At 46.5% G+C, this 24,045-nt stretch overlaps 1 protein-coding gene and 1 long non-coding RNA gene across 2 annotated transcripts in view; both read left to right on the forward strand.

Moving 5' to 3' along the window:
- LOC126235106 (allatostatin-A receptor-like) overlaps positions 1 to 22,463 on the forward strand; it is a gene marked incomplete at its 3' end in the record, with an annotated part of 100,555 nt that extends 78,092 nt beyond the window's left edge. The window contains exon 4 of the mRNA XM_049943841.1: positions 22,257 to 22,463. Within this exon, the coding sequence (XP_049799798.1) occupies positions 22,257 to 22,463 (207 nt within the window). The remainder of the gene's footprint in view (positions 1 to 22,256) is intronic.
- Positions 22,464 to 22,502: 39 nt separating this feature from the next.
- LOC126236393 (uncharacterized) overlaps positions 22,503 to 24,045 on the forward strand; it is a 30,140-nt gene continuing 28,597 nt past the window's right edge. Inside the window, exon 1 of the long non-coding RNA XR_007544904.1 lies at positions 22,503 to 22,621. This is a non-coding gene — a long non-coding RNA (uncharacterized LOC126236393). The remainder of the gene's footprint in view (positions 22,622 to 24,045) is intronic.

Genomic DNA, 24,045 nt, shown 5'->3' on the forward strand with positions numbered 1-24,045 from the left:
GAAGTTGAGCAACATGCAGCCTATTACGCACAGTTTTAGTCGTAACACCACGTCCTGTGGCTGCACGAAAAGCATTATTCAACATGGTGGCGTTGCTGCCAGGGCTCCTCTGAGCCATAATCCGTAGGTAGCGGTCACCCACTGCAGTAGCAGCCCTTGTGCGGCCTGAGCGAGGCATGCCATCGACAGTTCCTGTCTCTCTGTATCTCCTCCACGTCCGAACAACGTCGCTTTGGTTCAGTCCGAGACGCCTGGCCACTTCTCTTGTTGGGAGCCCTTCCTGGCACGAAGTAAAAATGCGGACGCGATCGAACTGCGGTATTGACCGTCTAGGCATGGTTGAACTGCAGACAACACGAGCCTTGTACCTCCTTCATGGTGGAATGACTGGAACTGATCGGCTGTCGGACACCCTCCGTCAAATAGGCGCTGCTCATACATGGTTGTTTACAACTTTGGGTGGGTTTAGCCACATCTGCCGGCCGTAGTGGCCGTGCGGTTCTAGGCGCTGCAGTCTGGAACAGCGAGACCGCTACGGTCGCAGGTTCGAATCCTGCCTCGGGCATGGATGTGTGTGATGTCGTTAGTTAGGTTTAACTAGTTCTAAGTTGTAGGGGTCCCATAGTGCTCAGAGCCATTTGAACCGGTTTTTTAGTCACATCTCTGAACAGTCAAAGGGACTGTGTCTGTGATACAATATCCACAGTCAACGTCTGTCTTCAGTTCTAGGAACCGAGGTGATGCAAAACATTTTTTTTGTATGTGTATAATTTTTGACGATAGTGTTTAAGTATTACTACTACATTCCGTTTAGAACTACTTTGAAAACGAAGAGGAGAATTTAAAGTTACTTAGACAGTGAACTGGATAGAGGTGGAGCATTAGCTGTGTTTTAAAAACGTGAAAAACGTAGGATATAGAGGGAGAAGTACTGTTGTAGGAAGCCGGCATTAGGATGATAGCCACGGCATTGTCAGTGGAAGAGTGTCGGTATCCTATCCAGCTCATATAAGTATATCTAAATGAGAATGGTCCAAATGAGATTTGAACACTGCTTTTTTCCAAATATGAGTCCAATGATTTAACCACAACACCTCACGTAGTCACCTGTTTTGGAAGTTGTCCTGTGTTGATCGACGCTAACTAGCAAAAAACTGGAGGACATTAAAGAACTAGCAGCAAAAGAAAAAAGGGATAAGAGGTTAGGGTTTAATGTCATATCGAAGATAAGATCATTGGACACAGAGCACTAATTAGGATTTGGCAAAACAGCATAAAGAAATCGACTGTGGCCTGTTGAAAGGATCCGTTTCAGCACTCGCCTTCTCTTCAGAGAAACATTATACGTACTGGATACTTGTGCACAGCTACATACTGCCGGAATATAGCCCAGCGTCTCACTGTTTCTTGAAGTAAACTGATCCTGCGTAGATCCCACTTTTCATATTATCTAAAATAGGTGGTTAGTCCTTGACGCCAAATACTACGCTAATCGCCCGTCCTGTGTCAGAACCTAGAATGCTTATCGCAACGTTACGCTTGTTGAAGAATCGCAAGGCGCGTAGTCACCGTTATGTCTGTTGCACGAGTGAATACCGATAACGTCTAGACGTGCTCATCTCTTGTGCTATCTCTTTTCATGTGTCTACCCTGACAATGTTGTTGATCGTTTGCGGTGTAATGTCTCTGGTCGCACTGACATTCTGTGTAATTTATTACCTTTGGCGCTCCATCGGTGTTAGTATTGACATGTTGAAGGACACCTTTGCCAAGACAGTAGCAGTGGCACTTCCCACTTGGCGCAAAGCCACGGGAGTGAGATACGTTTCGCTACGGTCGCAGGTTCGAATCCTGCCTCGGGCATGGATGTTTGTGATGTCCTTAGGTTAGTTAGGTTTAACTAGTTCTAAGTTCTAGGGGACTAATGACCTCAGCAGTTGAGTCCCATAGTGCTCAGAGCCATTTGAACCATTTTGAGATACGTTTAATGACCCTTGGCTGTCACTTTCTCACGATATCTGTGCATCAGGCTTCAAAGCAGTGGGCACGAAACCAGTCGTCAGTGTTTTCCCGTCGAAAGACCTTTTCTCTTTTGCGACCAGGTAGTTTCTAACTTCTTCTATTGCATTTGAACTCTGGCTCTCTGTATTTCTAAGCAGTATTCTGTTGTTTACTACAAAAAGTCTGTATTCATTTCTGTCATATCCTCCTTTGCATCTTTCAGCCTGTTAATTTGGCGCTTCTGCTTTCCGTGTATTCTAGGGTTCCATATCGACTCCCTTTGGTGCTACGTGTTTGACGTAGCTCTAGACCCTCTCTTTTTCTTAAGGATATTCTAAGTTTTTCAGTTTTCTTATATTGCTCCCCTATAGTTCCTTATTTTATTGTAATTTCTAATTCTTGCTGGCTCTCTAGAATCGTCCTCATAATTTCTTTCTTTTTATTTCCAAATTTTCTAAGTTTGTTTAACAGGAAAAATTCGACGGCATTCAAATATTTTGGTTTCATCACTGAACCGTAGTACCTGAGTGTTGTACTGATTAAAATTGATATTTTGTTATAAAAATTTTGGCCTAAATAGTACACAGTTTCAAATACTTTTCTTGCTCTTTCCATTACTGCAGCAGCATATTGGTGTTATCCATTGCTTTAAGTACTTAAATTTCGGCCTTGTGTTACTTATAATTGGTAAGATATATTTGTGTAAGGTCTGTTTTGTTCTATATCTTAGTTATATATTGTCAAATAGTATTTTAATTCTGTCTTTTCAGTGGTCCGCTTGTATCTTGGTAGTTTGTCTTCTGCCAGTATTACCATGTCATGTGCAAATGCCAGATAGCCGATTTTTATGTTAGAGCATCGTAATGTTATTATTGTTATTATTATCATTAGTGTTATTATTGTCGCCATTCAGAAAGGACAATGTGACCAAGTGCACTACGACAGTGCAGAGGTGAAAATAGTAGAGAAACAGAGACAGTTCCAGACATAATAGACATCTTTAGAGAAGAAACAACGGCTTTACAAACCAGGCCATCTCAGAAAGAAAGAAAGGAGGACTGTTTACGCTCAATCGTCACTTAAGATTGTCGGTTTCTTAAACATAATTTTACAGTAATTGTTTCCAGTTGTGATTCGTATCGGTTACTACATACTCCGCAAGTTACTGTAGGTTGCGCTGCACACCTTTTGTCCTAGCAGAACATGCGATTTTCTGTACTGTTCCGCAAGCGCGCACTGAGCAATGCAAAATAATTATTTATTGCCATGATCCCTGTGTGAGATACACGATGATGACGGTACAAAGTTCCCGCAGTGTTCCTCCAGTACAGGTTCCACAAATTCACCCAATAGGCTTTCGAAAGAACTATGTCACCTTTCTTTCAGTGATTCACGTTTTAGTTACCTAAGTATCTCTGTTACAGTTTTATATGGGCTATGCTGACCTTTTATGATTCTAGCAACACATCTCTGATTTTGTTCAATCTCTATTGCCATGCCTACTTGATAATCAAGAGGAACAATACTCTAGAGAAGATTCGTTTTCAATTGAAAGTGACTGTACATTGAGTAGCGATTCCGCAGGTGTGCTATTAACTACATGTACAGTTAAAAAATTACTATCACACTTGGAGCCGTGAGTAGAGCTTACCGATTTTTAGTTGATGTAAATAGAGCTTCTTACGTTAGCGCAGATAATGTGAGAATATTTTTTATTTATGATGTCGCTGCTGGTTTGTTGCCTGCAGACCTTGTATCTACGCTGCCAGGAAAGAATGCAGGGCCATTAAGTAGTATGTTCATGGCATTGCAATATGTGCGTACTGAGGGGTTGTAGTGTTAGTAATGCCTTGGCCACAGCCATCGGCGATCAGATGCCGCTCAGGAGGCCACGCTGTGAATCTTTTGGCACTGCGGGCAGTAACGGTGCTGAGCTTAGAGATGAACAGTGTTTGCAACATTCATTCTATGGCACAACAAACCCTCAACGATAAGTACATACACCCGTCGAACAGCTTCAGCCATTTGAACAGGGTCACATTGTGGACCTGCGGCAAACCGAATGGACACATCGACGGATTGCTGCACATGATTGGCACATTGTATCGGCGCTGTGTCGGTGCTTTGAGCAGTTGTCTGAGGAACATTCCCACACCTGAAGACCAGGTCCTGGACGTCTGCGTAGGGCAGACGCACGTCAAGATCGACGCATTGTGGGAGTAGAGGTGGCCGACCGATCATCACCCAGGGACGAAATCTGGCCAGATGTTGCACCTGCTGTGTCATCAGGGACCATCGGGAACCGTCTGATAGCAGCAGGGTTAAGGTCACGTGTACCTCTGGCTGGGCTACTACTGACACCACGACATCGTGACTCCTCTGGTGGTGTGAAAGAGTTGAATGGAGACTGGAATGGCACTCTGTTGTCTACAGTGATGAGAGTGGGTTCTGTCTGTATGCGAGTGATGGACGTACACGTGTACGGCGTAGATCCAGTAAGAGGTCTATTCTGAAGTGTATTCGTGCAAGACACACACGTCCCACTTGAAGCGCCATAAAGTGGGGGGAGGGGACGGGTTAGGTATAATTTACAACTCGCGGTCACATTTAATATTTCTGCATGGTAAAGTAACCAGTGCTCACAACATTGCACAAGTTGCTACCCCCGTGCTATTGCCATTTCTTCGACAGGAAGGTGATGCGCTTCTCCAGCAGGACAATGCACGTCCACATACGGCTGCCGTGATGCAAGGTGCTCCTCGTGTTGTACACCGCTTGACCTGGCCAGCACGATCCCCAGATCTCTCGCCCATTGAACTTATGTGGGACACGACGCAGCCATAACTTACTCGCTCTACAGGCTCTGCAACAACCAGCATGGAATTGCAACCAAAGGCTCGAGATGTTTGGGGAATTCTACAGCAGAATGTCGTTCCCCGCCTTTATGATCATTTGCACGCGAGGATACACACACGGATTGGCGCCAGAGAGGCTACAATGTGTACTCGTTGGGCACCAGATTCTGTGTGTCTCATTTGGTCTGAATTTGTTATCATAAACTCCTACAATGTTGAATTATCTATCATCTCACTCGTCAGCGATACAGATAGCTGTACCGTAGGTGCAACCACAACGAAGAAGTACCTGTTGAGAGGCCAAACAAACGTGTGATTCCTAAAGAGGGGCAGCAGCCTTTCCAGTAGCTTCAGGGACAACAGTCTGGATGACTGACTGATCTGGCCTTGTAACACTAACCAAAAGGGCCTTGCTGTGATGGTACTGGGAACGGCTGAAAGCAAGGGGAAACTACAGCCGTAACTTTTCCCGAGGACATGCAGCTTTATTGTACGGTTAAATAATGAAGGAGTCTTCCAGATGTAAAATAGTCCCCGATTCGGATCTCCTAGCAGGGACTACTCAGGGAGATGTCTTTATCAGCAGAAATAAAAGTAGCGTTCTACGGATCGGAGCGTGGAATGTCAGATTCCTTAGGTTACAAAATTTAAAAACGGAAATCGATAGATTAAAGTTACATACAGTGCAAGTTAGTGAAGTTCGGTGGCAGGAGGAACAAGATTCCTGGTCTGGTGGATACGGGACTATACATACAAAATCAGGTAAGGGTAATGCTGGAGTATTTTTAATAACAAATAAAAAATAGGAACGCTGATAAACTACTACAAACAACACAGTGAACCCATTATTTTAGCCAAGATAGACACAAAGCCCACGCCTACCACTGTAGTACATATTTATATGGCAACAAGCTCCGCAGATGATGAAGAGATTGAAGAAATGTATGATGCGATAAAAGAAATTGTTCAGATAGTTAAGGAAGATCAAAATTAATAGTTATTTCTTGCCTGGAATTCGATAATAGGAAAAGGAATAAGAGGAAAAGTAGTAGGTTAATATAGGCTGGGGGTAAGGAATGAAAGAGGAAGCCGCCTGGTATAATTCTGCACAGAGCATAACTTAAACGCACCTGACACTTGGTTTAAGAATCATGAAAGAAAGTTGTATACGTGGAACAGGCCTGGAGATACTGGAAAGTTTCAGATAGATTATATAATGGTAAGACAGAGACTTAGGAACCATGTTTTAAATTGTAAGAAATTTCCAGGGCCAGATGAGGACTCTGACCACAATCCTTTGGTTATGAACTGTAGACTGAAACCGAAGAAACCGCACAAAGGTAGGAGTTTAAGGAGTTGGGTTCTGGATAAACTGAAAGAACCAGAGGCAGCAGAGAGTTTCAGAGACAGCTTTAGAGAACAATTGACAATAACCGGGGAAAGAGATACAGTAGAAGAAGAATGTGTAGCTTTGGGAGATAAAGTAGTGAAGGCATCAGAAGACGAAGTATGTAAAAAGACGGGCACGAGGGCTAGAGGGAATCAATGGGTAACACAAAAGATATTGAATTTAATTGAATAAAGAACAAAATACACTCCTGGAAATGGAAAAAAGAACACATTGACACCGGTGTGTCAGACCCACCATACTTGCTCCGGACACTGCGAGAGGGCTGTACAAGCAATGATCACACGCACGGCACAGCGGACACACCAGGAACCGCGGTGTTGGCCGTCGAATGGCGCTAGCTGCGCAGCATTTGTGCACCGCCGCCGTCAGTGTCAGCCAGTTTGCCGTGGCATACGGAGCTCCATCGCAGTCTTTAACACTGGTAGCATTCCGCGACAGCGTGGACGTGAACCGTATGTGCAGTTGACGGACTTTGAGCGAGGGCGTATAGTGGGCATGCGGGAGGCCGGGTGGACGTACCGCCGAATTGCTCAACACGTGGGGCGTGAGGTCTCCACAGTACATCGATGTTGTCGCCAGTGGTCGGCGGAAGGTGCACGTGCCCGTCGACCTGGGACCGGACCGCAGCGACGCACGGATGCACGCCAAGACCGTAGGATCCTACGCAGTGCCGTAGGGGACCGCACCGCCACTTCCCAGCAAATTAGGGACACTGTTGCTCCCGGGGTATCGGCGAGGACCATTCGCAACCGTCTCCATGAAGCTGGGCTACGGTCCCGCACACCGTTAGGCCGTCTTCCGCTCACGCCCCAACATCGTGCAGCCCGCCTCCAGTGGTGTCGCGACAGGCGTGAATGGAGGGACGAATGGAGACGTGTCGTCTTCAGCGATGAGAGTCGCTTCTGCCTTGGTGCCAATGCTGGTCGTATGCGTGTTTGGCGCGGTGCAGGTGAGCGCCACAATCAGGACTGCATACGACCGAGGCACACAGGGCCAACACCCGGCATCATGGTGTAGGGAGCGATCTCCTACACCTGCCGTACACCACTGGTGATCGTCGAGGGGACACTGAATAGTGCACGGTACATCCAAACCGTCATCGAACCCATCGTTCTACCATTCCTAAACCGGCAAGGGAACTTGCTGTTCCAACAGGACAATGCACGTCCGCATGTATCCCGTGCCACCCAACGTGCTCTAGAAGGTGTAAGTCAACTACCCTGGCCAGCAAGATCTCCGGATCTGTCCCCCATTGAGCATGTTTGGGACTGGATGAAGCGTCGTCTCACGCGGTCTGCACGTCCAGCACGAACGCTGGTCCAACTGAGGCGCCAGGTGGAAATGGCATGGCAAGCCGTTCCACAGGACTACATCCAGCATCTCTACGATCGTCTCCATGGGAGAATAGCAGCCTGCATTGCTGCGAAAGGTGGATATACACTGTACTAGTGCCGACATTGTGCATGCTCTGTTGCCTGTGTCTATGTGCCTGTGGTTCTGTCAGTGTGATCATGTGACGTATCTGACCCCAGGAATGTGTCAATAAAGTTTCCCATCCTGAGACAATGAATTCACGGTGTTCTTATTTCAATTTCCAGGAGTGTATGTACGAGAGCACGCTCAAAACTGATGCTCTTACTTTTGTATCTGGAAACGTGTAAGGCTTTTAAAGTAGAAGACTTTAGTAACACATTACATTTTTATTCTTCTTGTCTATATACACTACTGGCCATTAAAATTGCTACACCAAGAAGAAATGCAGATGATAAACGGGTATTCATTGGAAAAATATATTATACTAGATCGGACATGTGATTACATTTTCACGCATTTTGGGTGCATAGATCCTGAGAAATCAGTACCCAGAACATACACCTCTGGCCGCAATAACGGCCTTGATACGCCTGGGCATTGAGCTTGGATGGCGTGTACAGGTACAGCTGCCCATGCAGCTTCAACACGAGTAGTGACTGGCGTATTGTGACGAGCCAGTTGCTCGGCCACCATCTACCAGACGTGTTCAATTGGTGAGAGATCTGGAGAATGTGCTGACCAGTGCAGCAGTCTAACATTTTCTGTATCCAGAAAGGCCCGTACAGGACCTGCAACATGCGGTCGTGCATTATCCTGCTGAAATGTACGGTTTCTCAGAGATCGAATGAAGGGTAGAGCCACGAGTCGTAACACATCTGAAATGTAATGTCCAATGTTCAAAGTGCCGTCAATGCGAACAAGAGCTGACCGAGACGAGTAACCAATGGCACCCCGTACCATCACGCCGGGTGATACGCCAGTATGGCGATGACGAATACACGCTTCCAATGTGCGTTCACCGCGATGTCGCCATACACGGATGCGACCATCATGATGCTGTAAACAGAACCTGGATTCATCCGAAAAAATGACGTTTTGCCGTTCGTGCACCCAGGTTAGTCGTTGAGTACACCATCGCAGGCTCTCCTGTCTGTGATGAAGCGTCAAGGGTAATTGCAGCCATGGTCTCCGATCTGATAGTCCATGCTGCTGCAAACGTCGTCAAACTGTTCCTGCAGATGGTTGTTGTTTTGCAAACGTCCCCATCTGTTGACGCAGTGATCGAGTCGTGGCTGCACGATCCGTTACAGCCATGCGGATAAGATGCCTGTCATCTCGACTGCTAGTGATACGAGGCCGTTGGGATCCAGCACGGCGTTCCGTATTACCCTCCTGAACTCACCGATTCCATATTCTGCTAACAGTCATTGGATCTCGACCAAAGCGAGCAGCAATGTCGCGATACGATAAACCGCAATCGCGATAGGCTACAATGCGACCTTTATCAAAGTCGGAAACGTGATGGTACGCATTTCTCCTCCTTACACGAGGCATCACAACAACGTTTCACCAGACAACGCCGGTCAACTGCTGTTTGTGTATGAGAAATCGGTTGGAAACTTTCGTCATGTGAGCACGTTGTAGGTGTCGCCACCGGCGCCAACCTTGTGTGAATGCTCTGAAAAGCTAATCATTTGCATATCACATCATCTTCTTCCTGTCGGTTAAATTTCGCGCTTGTAGCACGTCATCTTCGTGGTTTAGCAATTTTAATGGCCATTAGTGTATTTATTTCTCAAGACAGTGATCCCAACGAGAGAGCCGGCCGCGGTGGCCGAGCGGTTCTAGGCGCTTCAGTCCGGAACCGCGCGACTGCTACGGTCGCAGGTTCGAATCCTGCCTCGGGCATGGATATGTGTGATGTCCTTAGGTTAGTTCGGTTTAATTAGTTCTAAGTTCTAGGGGACTGATGACCTCAGATGTTAAGTCCCATAGTGCTCAGAGCCATTTGAACCATTTGAACCAACGAGAGATCAATTTGCTGATACCGTTCCGTTGACTTTGTTCACGGTCACTCCACCTCACCTCCGCTCGCATCACTTCATCACTATCAAGGTAAAGACCTCGAAGGTATTCTTTAAATTTTCGAAACAAATGAAAATTGGATGAGACGAAGTCGGGACTATGTGGAAGATAGAGGACAGTGAACTCAAGGCGTCTGTTGCAGATGTCGCAGCGGTCGTGTGTAGCCTGGCGTTGTCATGCTGAAGGACTGGGTGCTCCATGAGTGGACGAACTCTTCGGATTCGTGATTTCAGTTTCCGAGGATCGCTCACCCACCGCCATTTGTACGTTACAATTCGGAGCCCTCTAACGGCAGAGGGTTGCAATTTCCTCTAGCAAGGCGGAAAAATCGACCGAGTAATACTCATAAGTTGTAATGCCTCAGCCGATATAAAAAATTCGGAGACATTACTTTTCAACTCGACCTCCTATGTATGCGCAAAACGACGAAGCATAAATGTCTACAGCAGAAAAAAGAGGCTGTAGAACCATGCATGTCTACTGGAAAGACAGTTTCCACCTATTGGAAAATCAAAGTGAGCTTTCGACGAAAGAGAAGCAGCTGTTTCAGTATTAAAAGCTACTAGCAAAAGAAGGGAAGGCTGAAAGATGGAATATATTGAAGGCCTGTACAAGGGAAATGAACCTGAAAACAGTATTGTAAAATGGGAAGGATAACCAGGTAGAGATGAGACATTTGATGGTGCGAGAAGAATTTCACAGCGAACAGAAAGATGTAATTCGAGTCAAGGCCCTACAGTAGACGACATTACCTCCGAATTATTGAGGTCCATGACAAAGCTATTTACCCGGTGCAGTAGATCGGTGAGACAGACGAAATACACTCAAAGAAAAGGTAATAATTACCATTCTAAAAAAGGCAAGTGCTGACGAGTGTGAATCTTACGGAACTATTAGTGTAACACACTAAGGCGACAAAAGTCATGGGATACCTCCTAACATCGTGTCGGACATACTTTTGCCCAGCGTTGTGCAGCAACTTGACGTGGCATGGACGCAACAAGTCTTTGGAAGTCCCCTGCTGAAATACTGAACCATGCTGCCTCTATAGCTGTCCGTAATTGCGAAAGTGTTGCCGGTGCAGAATTTTGTGCACGAACGGACTCTTCATTACGTCGCATAGGCCGCGGGGGACGGGGTAGCCGCGTGGTCTGAAGCATCTTGTCACGGTTCGCGCGGCTCCCCCCTCCCCCCCCCAACCCCTCACCAACCGTCGGAGGTTCGAGTCCTCCCTCGGGGCACAGGTCTGTGTGTTGTCCTTAGCGTAAGTTAGTTTAGGTTAGATTAGATTAAGTAGTGTGTTAGCCTAGGGACCGTTGACCTCAGCATTTTGGCCCCATAGGAACTTACGACAAATTTTCAAACTTCCTATGTCGCATAAATGTTCGACGGCTCGTTAAACCATTCACTCGAAGTGTTCAGAATGTTCTTCAAATTAATCTGGAACAATTGCGGCCCAGTAACATGGCGCATTGTCGTTCATAAAAAATCCATCGTTGTGTGGGAAAATCAAATCCATGAATGGCCGCAAATGGGCACCAAGTACCAAAACATTTCCAGTCGTTGAACATTTCCAGTCGATGATAGATACAGTTGGATCAGAGGGCTCAGCCCATTCTGTGCATACACAGCCCACACCACGATGGAGCCACCACCAGCTGGCACAGTGCCCTGTTGACAACTTGCGTCCACTGCTTCGTGGGGTGTGCGACACACGTGGTGAACTCGGAGTCTTTCGCGACGGCATACACGAATAAAACGTTCTCGGTTTTCAAGACGCGTCAATTCGAATAAAATCCTCGAGATTTCGATTACCATATATTACTAAAGACACACAAAAGAAGTGTTCCTCTGAGGCCCATTGTTAGTGCAATCAGTTCGCCCACCTCCAGACTTTCAAAACATCTGACAGGTTTATTAGCACCACAATTGGGACACTGTGAATAGCACGTTGTCAACTCGCAGAAATTTGTTGAGATACTCAAAAGAATGAAAATAGGCTAAAACGACCTAATGGTCAGCCTGGACGTTGTACTTTTTACTAGGGTGCCAATACAAGATACGCTGGATCTTTTGGCCCAACATTTTCCATCTGAAATCATTAAGTTGTTCAGTCACGTCACGAGACGTACGTTTTGTACTGCGCTAAATATTATGAGATGACGGACGGCACAGCCATGGGATCACCACTGTCTCCAGCTGTCACAAATTTCTTCATGGAGCACTTTGAGGAGTAGGCTCTGCAAACTGCGACATTACGGCCGTCTTGCTTTCTACGATGCGTTGATGACACCTTCCTGATATGGGCTCATGCTGAAGATACAATACAGCAGTTCGTCGATCCCATGAATGGTGTTCATCCCAACATTAAATTTACTGTCGAGATCGACAAGCACGGAAAGCTACTATTCTTGTTTTGGTTGACCGGAAGGCAGGAGACCAGCTTGGTCATTCAGTGTACCGGAAACCAATACACATTGATCGGTACTTGAACGCCAATACTTTCCACCACCCTGTACACAAGAAAGCGGTCCTGAACACGTTCGTTCGTAGAGCCAAGATTGTCTCTGACCAGGACCACCTGCAGTCTGAATTGCAGAACTTAAAACGTCTTTTCGGGGAAAATGGATACAACAAAAGAGACATCGCAAACGCTTTCAAGGGCAGCCGACGGAAGACACCAGGTGAATCAGTAGAAGAGGCCAAACGGACTGCATTCCTGCCGTACTTTGGAGAAACTAGTAGCAAGTTAGCACGTCTGCTGCAGAAACATGGGCTAAGACCAGTGGTCCGGCCCGCCCCCAAGTTACGAGATACACTCCTGGAAATGGAAAAAAGAACACATTGACACCGGTGTGTCAGACCCACCATACTTGCTCCGGACACTGCGAGAGGGCTGTACAAGCAATGATCACACGCACGGTACAGCGGACACACCAGGAACCGCGGTGTTGGCCATCGAATGGCGCTAGCTGCGCAGCATTTGTGCACCGCCGCCGTCAGTGTCAGCCAGTTTGCCGTGGCATACGGAGCTCCATCGCAGTCTTTAACACTGGTAGCATGCCGCGACAGCGTGGACGTGAACCGTATGTGCAGTTGACGGACTTTGAGCGAGGGCGTATAGTGGGCATGCGGGAGGCCGGGTGGACGTACCGCCGAATTGCTCAACACGTGGGGCGTGAGGTCTCCACAGTACATCGATGTTGTCGCCAGTGGTCGGCGGAAGGTGCACGTGCCCGTCGACCTGGGACCGGACCGCAGCGACGCACAGATGCACGCCAAGACCGTAGGATCCTACGCAGTGCCGTAGGGGACCGCACCGCCACTTCCCAGCAAATTAGGGACACTGTTGCTCCTGGGGTATCGGCGAGGACCATTCGCAACCGTCTCCATGAAGCTGGGCTCCGGTCCCGCACACCGTTAGGCCGTCTTCCGCTCACGCCCCAACATCGTGCAGCCCGCCTCCAGTGGTGTCGCGACAGGCGTGAATGGAGGGACGAATGGAGACGTGTCGTCTTCAGCGATGAGAGTCGCTTCTGCCTTGGTGCCAATGATGGTCGTATGCGTGTTTGGCGCCGTGCAGGTGAGCGCCACAATCAGGACTGCATACGACCGAGGCACACAGGGCCAACACCCGGCATCATGGTGTGGGGAGCGATCTCCTACACCTGCCGTACACCACTGGTGATCGTCGAGGGGACACTGAATAGTGCACGGTACATCCAAACCGTCATCGAACCCATCGTTCTACCATTCCTAAACCGGCAAGGGAACTTGCTGTTCCAACAGGACAATGCACGTCCGCATGTATCCCGTGCCACCCAACGTGCTCTAGAAGGTGTAAGTCAACTACCCTGGCCAGCAAGATCTCCGGATCTGTCCCCCATTGAGCATGTTTGGGACTGGATGAAGCGTCGTCTCACGCGGTCTGCACGTCCAGCACGAACGCTGGTCCAGCTGAGGCGCCAGGTGGAAATGGCATGGCAAGCCGTTCCACAGGACTACATCCAGCATCTCTACGATCGTCTCCATGGGAGAATAGCAGCCTGCATTGCTGCGAAAGGTGGATATACACTGTACTAGTGCCGACATTGTGCATGCTCTGTTGCCTGTGTCTATGTGCCTGTGGTTCTGTCAGTGTGATCATGTGATGTATCTGACCCCAGGAATGTGTCAATAAAGTTTCCCCTTCCTGGGACAATGAATTCACGGTGTTCTTATTTCAATTTCCTGGAGTGTATGTTGCGCCCTGTTAAAGACGACATTGCTCTTCGAGTGTCCGGCGTGTATAGTGAACCCTGTGAATGCGGCAGCATGTACATCGGATAAACAATTCTCACGAGTGCGGAGCGTTGTACTGAGCACAAGCGCCATATAAAACAAAGGAAGCTTGACAAGTCGGCCACAGCGGAGTACTGCCTAGAAAACGGACATAAAATACAGTTCGAAAATACAAAAGTGTTGGCTCATGCATCTATATATTGGGACTCCGTTATAAAGGAAGCGGCCGAGATTCGTTTAACAACAGGGGTACACGCTCAGCAGGGCATGGGGGCAGGCGTTGGGCATCGAAAGCAAGCAAAGACAGATGCGTGACGCGAGAGTGGCAGTTTCAAACGTGGCGCCTGCCCCTGGCGCCACCTGACGCCACCTGACGTCACCAGTGCTGCCACGGGCAATAGGTCCGCTAATTGCCCGGGTCGACTTACGCGCGCTCCACGGTGGGTCTATCTGATGGGCTGCTGATGATGTCATCATGCCTATACAAGCGAGAAACCGTAGCAGCCCCTGCAGTCAGTGAACTCCTGACGACGATGGCGGAGACGGTCATCGAGAGCTCGAGGATTTTATTCGAGTTGACGTGGCCTGAAAACGGAGAACGTTTTATTGATACGTGGTGAACCCCACTATCAGCTCTTACTAACTGAAATCGGGACTCATCTGACCAGGCTATGGTTTTCCAGTCATATAGGAGCAACCAACAGGCTCACGAGCCAAAGAGAGGCACTACAGGCGGTGTAGAGTAGTTAGCAAAGGCACTCGCGTCGGAAGTCTGTTGCCATAGCCAAAGTGTCCTAAAGGATTCGTTAGTCGATGTCCAACATTGATTTCTTCGGTTATTTCACGCAGTGTTGCTTATCTGTTAACACTGACAACTGTGCACAAACACCGCCGCTCTCAGAGGTTATGTAAAGGCCGTCGGCCACTGCGTTTCCCATCGTGAGAGGTAAAGCCTGAAATCTGGTATTCTCCGCGTACTCTTGACACTGTGGATCCCGAAATAATGAATTCCCTAACGATTTCCGAAAAGGAATGTCCCCTGCGCCCAGCTCCAACTACCAGTCCGCGTTCAGTCCGTCACTTTTCGTCATTCAGCCATAATCGCTCCTGACTACAAATGACAGCTCCAGCAATGCACTGCCCCTATACGCCTCGTATATGCGATACTATCGCCATCCGTATATGCGCATTTCGCTAGCGCATGACTTTTATCACATCAGTGTAAGTCATACCGAAAACAGTAATATGAGTTACTTACAGAACTACTAGAGAACTAGTAGACGTCGAACTCGAGGAAGTTCAGTTTGGGTCCCACAGAAATAGAGGAACACGTCTGGCAAAACTGACCTAGCGTTTTATTTTAGAAGATGCATTGAAGAAAGCAAATCTTCGTTGGCAGCATTAATAGATTTAGAGAAAGTTTTAAACAGTCTCTACTGGACTACACTATTTGAAATCCATAAGGTAGCATGGATAAAATATAGCAAGTGAAAACTTATTCATAACTTATGCAGTAACAAGTCCGTAGTTATAAGAGTCTAAGTACGTTCAAGGAAAACAGAAGTAGAAAACCGAATAAGACACGGTTGCAGCTGATCCTCGATTAATTCAATATGTAGACAATGAGCAACGTGTAAAAGAAATCAAGGAGAAATTTGAAAATTAAATTAAAATTCAGGATGAAGAAATTAAAACTTTGAGGTACGCTGATGACATTGTAATTCCATGGGAGACGGAAGAACACTTGTAACAGCAGCTTAAGAACATTGTTAGTGTTTCGAAAGGAGGATATACGATGAAAAACAATACATGTAAAACAAGGGTAGTAGAATACACAAAGACAATAAAAGTAAAACAAGGGTAGTAGAATACAGACAGATTTCATCAGGCGATGGTGAAGGAGTTAGATTAGGTAATGAGACACCAAAAGTAGCCGATGAGTTTTGCTTTGTGAGAAACAAAATAACTGACGGTGATCCACGTAGGGAGGATGTGAGGTGTAGACAGGCAATGGCCAGAAAGGCGTTTCTGATGAAGAGAAATTTGTTAACATAGGTTTTAAATTTAAGTTATAGGAAGTCTTTTTCGTTAGGTATTTTTTCAGAAGTATAGCCTTTTATGGATCTGAGACGTGGACGAAATGCAATTCAGACAAGAAGAGAATGAAAGTTTTTAAATGCCGAAGATTAGGTGGGTAGACTGAATAACTAACGAGGCAGTACTGTTTCGCACTGTTTGAAAAGAAATTTGTGGTGCAATCTGTCTAAAAGAAGGGATCGGGTGATAGAACACATCCTGAGACATCAAGGACTCGTCAATTCGCAAATGTGAAGAGCTGTTCGAGATAAAAGTTGTGAACGAAGACCACATTTGTCAGGTTGCATTGGGTTCATGTGGCAGTAGTTATGCGGAGATGAAGAGGCTTGCATGTGGTATAATAGCGTGGAGAGGTGCATCAAATCAGTCTTTACACAGCAGACCACAAGCAACAAAATGTATTTCTTCAGAACTTAGATACTGTACTTTCAATAGTCTTGTAATTTACGTGTTTCAGCATTTCTGAAAATTTAAAGTGTATGGGTGTGAAACAGTGGTCGAATGTCATTTTGGGAAATAAATCATTATTAATGACCTACAAAGGCATTTTTAAAGCGGTATCTATGAAAGCTGGTATTTGACTTCTAAAGAAATAGATTAATTAAGAGAGTTGGAAGCGATACTTTGTATCAACAGTATTCATTTCGTTCGACAATGGTGAAATGCCGAAACACACAAGGAGGAAATAAAATAACAAATTTTTTGGTCAAGACTACGAGTTTCATTATACGTGCAGAACATCACCATCACTTCTCAATGCATTTTAGCAAGAAGTGTCCAATGAAATATATATAGGTTTCGAGTAAAATGAAAAACAAGGAATAAAGAAATTCTTATGGCTATTGACGCTTTATATGATTTTTGGCCAGAATATTACAAGAATATTGAAAGTACAGCAGGTCAGGTATTGAAGTGTGGATACATGGACGAAAAAACAGATAGTCTATATTGACAGGTGTGGTCCACTTGGCGGCGCAGTTACGACAGTGTGGAAAACATCAGGTTATGAATTAAGTGATGTGTTTACAGCAAGACTGTTAGACGCAGAGAAAAAAACAAGTAAGATACAGAAGTGGGTACGTATTAAAGTAGCAATGATCTCAATACCTGTTCTTTAGGTAATTTCATATATGACTGATTCGTTCACTAGAAAAATACTGCCGTTATCTTTGGAGGTACTTGACCATAGATGTTATAAATACTGTTATACGAGCTACTTAATCTCTGACATAGGCCTGTGATCAGCCAACTACATTGAACGTAAGTTATCATATTGTAACCTGAATATGTTCTATTAGGTCAATTTAAGATTCTTTGCTGTAATACCTTGTAAATTCCACAGTATCTGACGATGCTCTTCTTAAATCGAGCGAAACAGACTGATAACAAATATTCATTGCAATTGTGGTTGTCTTACAAACTCAGCTTACGATATTTATCAGGTTACTCTATGGAATTCTGATGTTTGAATATATCCATTTGATCATCAATCTGACACTTGTATCAAGTGTATTAATTAACGATTGAAGAGTGTGGAATACAGTTAGGGGACAAAAATACCACGAGAAGAAAAATCGACTGTACCGTCGCGATTAATCCAAAGTCCTTCTTACGTCACCATCAGCTTATTTCTTGGCCCACCAGGATGTATTAGTGTGCAATACCCTGTGCCAATAGCACTAGTAAATTATACAGACTTAAGCAAACAGCGCCCGTGTCGCAAGAGAAAACGACTACTTTCTCTTTAGTTTCGATAAGGTACATCATTATACACATGCAAAGAACCGGCATATTGTAAGCGACAAGATAAAAGCTGCCTGATGTCTCATCTAGCCACCACGACAATGTCGTGAGGAAAAAAAAGCACTTAATGGCAACCTTTTGGGGGCAGGCCCTCAAGGGAACTTCGAGGGCATTGTGATGTCAACCACTTAATTTTCACAAAGCCTTGCAAGGGAAAACAAGAATCGCCGTCTATTATGAAGCTCAGACTATTAGAAGGCTTCTCATGCTTGTCTTGAGGCACGCTTAATTTCTTATTAGCGCACTGAGAGAGCGTTTACCTTAGTGTGACTAATTTCGTAGCGTCAGATTCCTAACCGCGACAAGAATATCAGTGTGTCGCACCTGTGATTCATCACGTCGCTCGTCGCAGGCCGTAGCGCTTGTTTGCCTTCGTCTTTCGGGTGACCCATCAGTCACGCCAGTGTAAGCTTCCAGAAATTGAGCGCTCAGCTCCGTCCACAGCTGCGAGGCTCTCCCTCTGTCCGCAGCTGGCGCTGACGTCGGAACTAGCGGACACGTCACTGTTTGCGACATACAGGAGACGAACAACAGTTTACATGTTCTCGAAATTTTCGTAACACACGAGCCCCTCCCAGAAAACGAAATCTCTTGCACCTGATCCCAGTTTAAGACAGGTAAGCTTTGCCTCTGTAAATTACTCCCTGAGAGCGTCTAGTTTTCATATAAATTTACATTACTACACTTGTCTAAACAGATATCCGTATTATATTTTCATAAATCAGCTATTGTTTCGAACACGTCCTTTGCTCTATTGTACCAAAACAATATCTTCTGATATTGGCCCGCATCCCGTGGTCGTGCGGTAGCGTTCTCGCTTCCCACGCCCGGGTTCCCGGGTTCGATTCCCGGCGGGGTCAGGGATTTTCTCTGCCTCGTGATGGCTGGGTGTTGTGTGCTGTCCTTAGGTTAGTTAGGTTTAAGTAGTTCTAAGTTCTAGGGGACTTATGACCACAGCAGTTGAGTCCCATAGTGCTCAGAGCCATTTGAACCATTTTTTCTGATATTGTTGCGGTCTTCCGTCCAGAGACTGGTTTGATGCAACTCTCCATGCTACTCTATCCTGTGCAAGCCTCTTCATCTCCAAATAACTACTGCCATCTATATTCTTCTGAATCTGCTTAGTGTATTCATCTCTTGGTCTCCCTCTACGATTTCTACCCTCCACTCTTCCCTCTAATACTAAACTGGTGATCCCTTGATGCCTCAGAACGTGTCCGACCAACCGATTCCTTCTTCTAGTCAAGTTATTCCACAAATTCCTCTTCTTCCCAATCTTATTTAATACCTCCTCATTAGTCACGTGATCTACCAAACTAATCTTCAGCATTCTTCTGTACTACCACATTTCGAAAGCTTCTATTCTTTTCTTGTCTAAACTAGTTATAGTCGATGCTTCACATCCACACATGGCTGCACTCTATACAAATACTGACACTTAAATCTACACTCGATGTTAGCAAATTTCTCTTCTTCAGAAACGCTTTCCTTGCCATAGTCAGTCTACATTATATATCGTCTCTACTTCGACCATCAGTTATTTTGCTTCCCAAGCAGCAAAACTCATCTACTACTTTACTAGTCTCATTTCCTAATATAACTCTCTCAGCATTATCTGAAATAAATCGACTACATTCCGTTATCCTCACTTTGCTGTTGTTAGTGTTGATCTTATATCGTCTTTTCAAGACACTGTCCATTCCATTCAACTGGTCTTCCTGGTCCTTTGTTGTGTGTAACAGGATTACAATGTCGTCGCCAAACCTCGAAGTTTTTATTTCTTGTCCATGGATTTTAATTCCTACACTAACATTTTCTTTTGTTTCCTTTACTGCTTGCTCAATATACAGATTGAATAACATCGGGGAGAGGCTACAGCCCCGTCTCACTCCCTTCCCAACCACTGCTTCCCTTTCATTTCCCTCGACTCTTATAACTGCCATCTGATTTCTGTACAAATTGTAAACAGCCTTTCGCTCCCTGTATTTTACCCCTGTCACCTTCAGAATTTCGAAGAGAGTATTCCGGTCAACATTGTCAAAAGTTTTCTCTAATTTTACAAATGATAGAAACGTGGGTTTGCCTTTCATTAACCTCGTTGCTATGAGAAGTCGTAGGGTCAGTATTGCCACGCGTGTTCCAACATTTCTACGGAATCCAAACTAATCTTCCTCGAGGTCGGCTTTTACCAGTTTCTCCATTCGTCTGTAAAAAATTCGTGGTAGTATTTTGCAACCGTGGCTTATTAAACTGATAGTTCGGTTGTTTTCACACCTGTCGGCACCTGCTTTCTTTGGGACTGGGATTATTATATTCTTTTTGAAGTCCGAGGGTATTTTGTCTGCCTCATACATCTTGCTCACCTGATGGGAGAGTTTTGCCATGGCTGTCTCTCCCGAGACTATCAGTAGTTCTAGCGGAACGTTGTCTACTCCCGGGGGATTGTTTCGACATAGGTCCTTCAGTGCTCTGTAAAATTTTTCAACCAGTATCATATTTCCCATTTCATCTTCATGTACGTACTCTTCCATTTCCATAATATTGTCCTCAAGTACATCCCGCCTGTATGGACCCTCTTTCGAACTTTCTGCTTTCCCTTCTTTTCTTAGGGTTGGTTTTTCATCTGACCTCTTGATATTCATATAGGTGGTTTTCTTTTCTCCAAAGCTCTCTTTAATTTTCCTGTAAGCAGTATCTATCTTACCTCTAGTGATACATGCTTCTACATCCTTACATTTGTTTTCTAGCCATCCCTGCTTAGCCATTTTGCACTTCCTGTCGACCTCGTTTTGAGACGCTTGTATTCCTTTTCGCGTGCTTCATTTGCTGCATTTTTATACACTCCTGGAAATTGAAATAAGAACACCGTGAATTCATTGTCCCAGGAAGGGGAAACTTTATTGACACATTCCTGGGGTCAGATACATCACATGATCACACTGACAGAACCACAGGCACATAGACACAGGCAACAGAGCATGCACAATGTCGGCACTAGTACAGTGTATATCCACCTTTCGCAGCAATGCAGGCTGCTATTCTCCCATGGAGACGATCGTAGAGATGCTGGATGTAGTCCTGTGGAACGGCTTGCCATGCCATTTCCACCTGGCGCCTCAGTTGGACCAGCGTTCGTGCTGGACGTGCAGACCGCGTGAGACGACGCTTCATCCAGTCCCAAACATTCTCAATGGGGGACAGATCCGGAGATCTTGCTGGCCAGGGTAGTTGACTTACACCTTCTAGAGCACGTTGGGTGGCACGGGATACATGCGGACGTGCATTGTCCTGTTGGAACAGCAAGTTCCCTTGCCGGTCTAGGAATGGTAGAACGATGGGTTCGATGACGGTTTGGATGTACCGTGCACTATTCAGTGTCCCCTCGACGATCACCAGTGGTGTAGGCCAGTGTAGGAGATCGCTCCCCACACCATGATGCCGGGTGTTGGCCCTGTGTGCCTCGGTCGTATGCAGTCCTGATTGTGGCGCTCACCTGCACGGCGCCAAACACGCATACGACCATCATTGGCACCAAGGCAGAAGCGACTCTCATCGCTGAAGACGACACGTCTCCATTCGTCCCTCCATTCACGCCTGTCGCGACACCACTGGAGGCGGGCTGCACGATGTTGGGGCGTGAGCGGAAGACGGCCTAACGGTGTGCGGGACCGGAGCCCAGCTTCATGGAGACGGTTGCGAATGGTCCTCGCCGATACCCCAGGAGCAACAGTGTCCCTAATTTGCTGGGAAGTGGCGGTGCGGTCCCCTACGGCACTGCGTAGGATCCTACGGTCTTGGCGTGCATCCGTGCGTCGCTGCGGTCCGGTCCCAGGTCGACGGGCACGTGCACCTTCCGCCGACCACTGGCGACAACATCGATGTACTGTGGAGACCTCACGCCCCACGTGTTGAGCAATTCGGCGGTACGTCCACCCGGCCTCCCGCATGCCCACTATACGCCCTCGCTCAAAGTCCGTCAACTGCACATACGGTTCACGTCCACGCTGTCGCGGAATGCTACCAGTGTTAAAGACTGCGATGGAGCTCCGTATGCCACGGCAAACTGGCTGACACTGACGGCGGCGGTGCACAAATGCTGCGCAGCTAGCGCCATTCGACGGCCAACACCGCGGTTCCTGGTGTGTCCGCTGTGCAGTGCGTGTGATCATTGCTTGTACAGCCCTCTCGCAGTGTCCGGAGCAAGTATGGTGGGTCTGACACACCGGTGTCAATGTGTTCTTTTTTCCATTTCCAGGAGTGTAGACATTACCTTCAAGCATTACCGTTTGTTTGCCCACACTCTGTAGAAGACTGATATGAGCGTCACGTAGCTCCTTCATAAATGTAACCTGCTCCCCGTACCGGTGTTGTGATGTTTGTTTATCAGAGGTGCGGCTTGTGCTCGGCAGGTGATCCTGGTGCTGAAGACGGTCGGGATGTACGACATCACGACGGCGAAGGTGATGCTGCAGATCGTGTCGCACGTGCTGGCCTACATGAACTCGTGCGTCAACCCCATCCTGTACGCCTTCCTGTCGGACAACTTCCGGAAGGCGTTCCGGAAGGTGATCTACTGCGGGCCAGCGGGCGGCGGCGGCGGGGCGCAGCGGGGGCGGAGCGTGGGGCAGCGGCCGAGGGCCGATGGCGCGGCCGCGGGGGCGGGCGCCAACGGCGGCGACGCGCAGCTGCGGCCGCTGCACGCGCACACCGCCAACGGCACCAAGACCACGCGCGCCGACGCCTCCACTGACGACCTGCTCTGAACTCCCACCAGGTGGGTGCGCCCCTCATCTCTGGCACACACTCAACCCGTCCTCTGCAGCTTAGCAGTTCATCTTCCTCCACGTCCCTCCACACACGTGCCCTCTAGTATACACTCAGCTCATTCTCTGAAACTTAGCAGCCCAACTCCTTCCACGTAATTCCGCATACGTAACACTAAATTAGTGGCACAGTGGTTCGATCACTCGACTCGTACCCAAAGAGAGCGAGGTTGAGGTTCCTTAGTTGTGTCTTCCTTGGGTCCTCTAAATCACATGAGGCACGGGACGAAATAACCACAACGGACAGTGAAAGGAAAATTAGGGTTTAACGTTTCATCGACAACGAGGACGTTAGAAACGGTTATGACACTATGGAAATAGCCCAACAATGTTTCCCTTCATATCTGTAAAGTAGGAGAGAAGAGGTTGAACTGTGAGTGGGATCTCGTAAAGCTGAAGGTGCCAAGGTACTCTGTATAGGGACCGACACTTTTCTTGATATGTAACAATGATGTGCCGCTAAACATCACGGATAATTCATCAGTTTTTCTCTTCGTAGATGACGCAAGAGTTATTGTTAGGAGGGCTAATGATGTGCACTGTGAAACAAATGATATATCCACTAATATCATTACGCAACTTTCAGACAGCAGATTACACAAAACTGCAAACAAATCGTTTCCTATCACGAAGCTCTTGTAAAAGAGGAATTTTAGTGTCACAGGATGGCCAGTCGGTAAAGTCGATTTTCTTCGGAAGAAATTGCTACATTCACTCTGTGAACACTTTCTTAAGCATTATAGAGAATGGTGCGCACGTTTGAGGAAGTCTCATTTTCAGTAGGGTTCGATTATAACCGGTAAAAAGTCCCACCTATTTACATGGAAGTTAGAAGGTTTACTTGAGGCGCTGTCCTTTCTCTCTGAGCAAGACTTCCTCCCTGTAGTTCAAAACGTTACTCTTTAATGTTTCATTTGCTCACATACCTACTGTTTTGACATGTTTTATCAATTTGTTCAGGTAGTGAAGGGAGACGAAAATTTAAATAGTCATGCGTGACTGTAATTGGACAGTAGGAGAAGTGAGAGAAGGAAACGTAGTAGGTGAATATGGACTGGGGCTAAGAAACGAAAAAGGAAGCCGTCTGGTAGAATTTTGCACAGAGCATAACTTAATCATAGCTAATACTTGGTTCAAGAATCATAAAAGAACGTTGTATACATGGAAGAATCCTGGAAATACTACAAAATATCACATAGATTATATACTGGTAAGACAGAGATTTAGGAACCAGGTTTTAAATTGTAGGACATTTACAGGGGCAGATGTGGACTCTGACCACAATCTATTGGTTATGAACTGTAGATTAAAACTGAATAAATTGCAAAAACGTGGGAATTTAAGGAGATGGGACCTGGATAAACTGAAAGAACCA

This window comes from Schistocerca nitens, chromosome 2 (assembly GCF_023898315.1).
Source record: "Schistocerca nitens isolate TAMUIC-IGC-003100 chromosome 2, iqSchNite1.1, whole genome shotgun sequence".
Lineage (NCBI taxonomy): Eukaryota > Metazoa > Arthropoda > Insecta > Orthoptera > Acrididae > Schistocerca > Schistocerca nitens.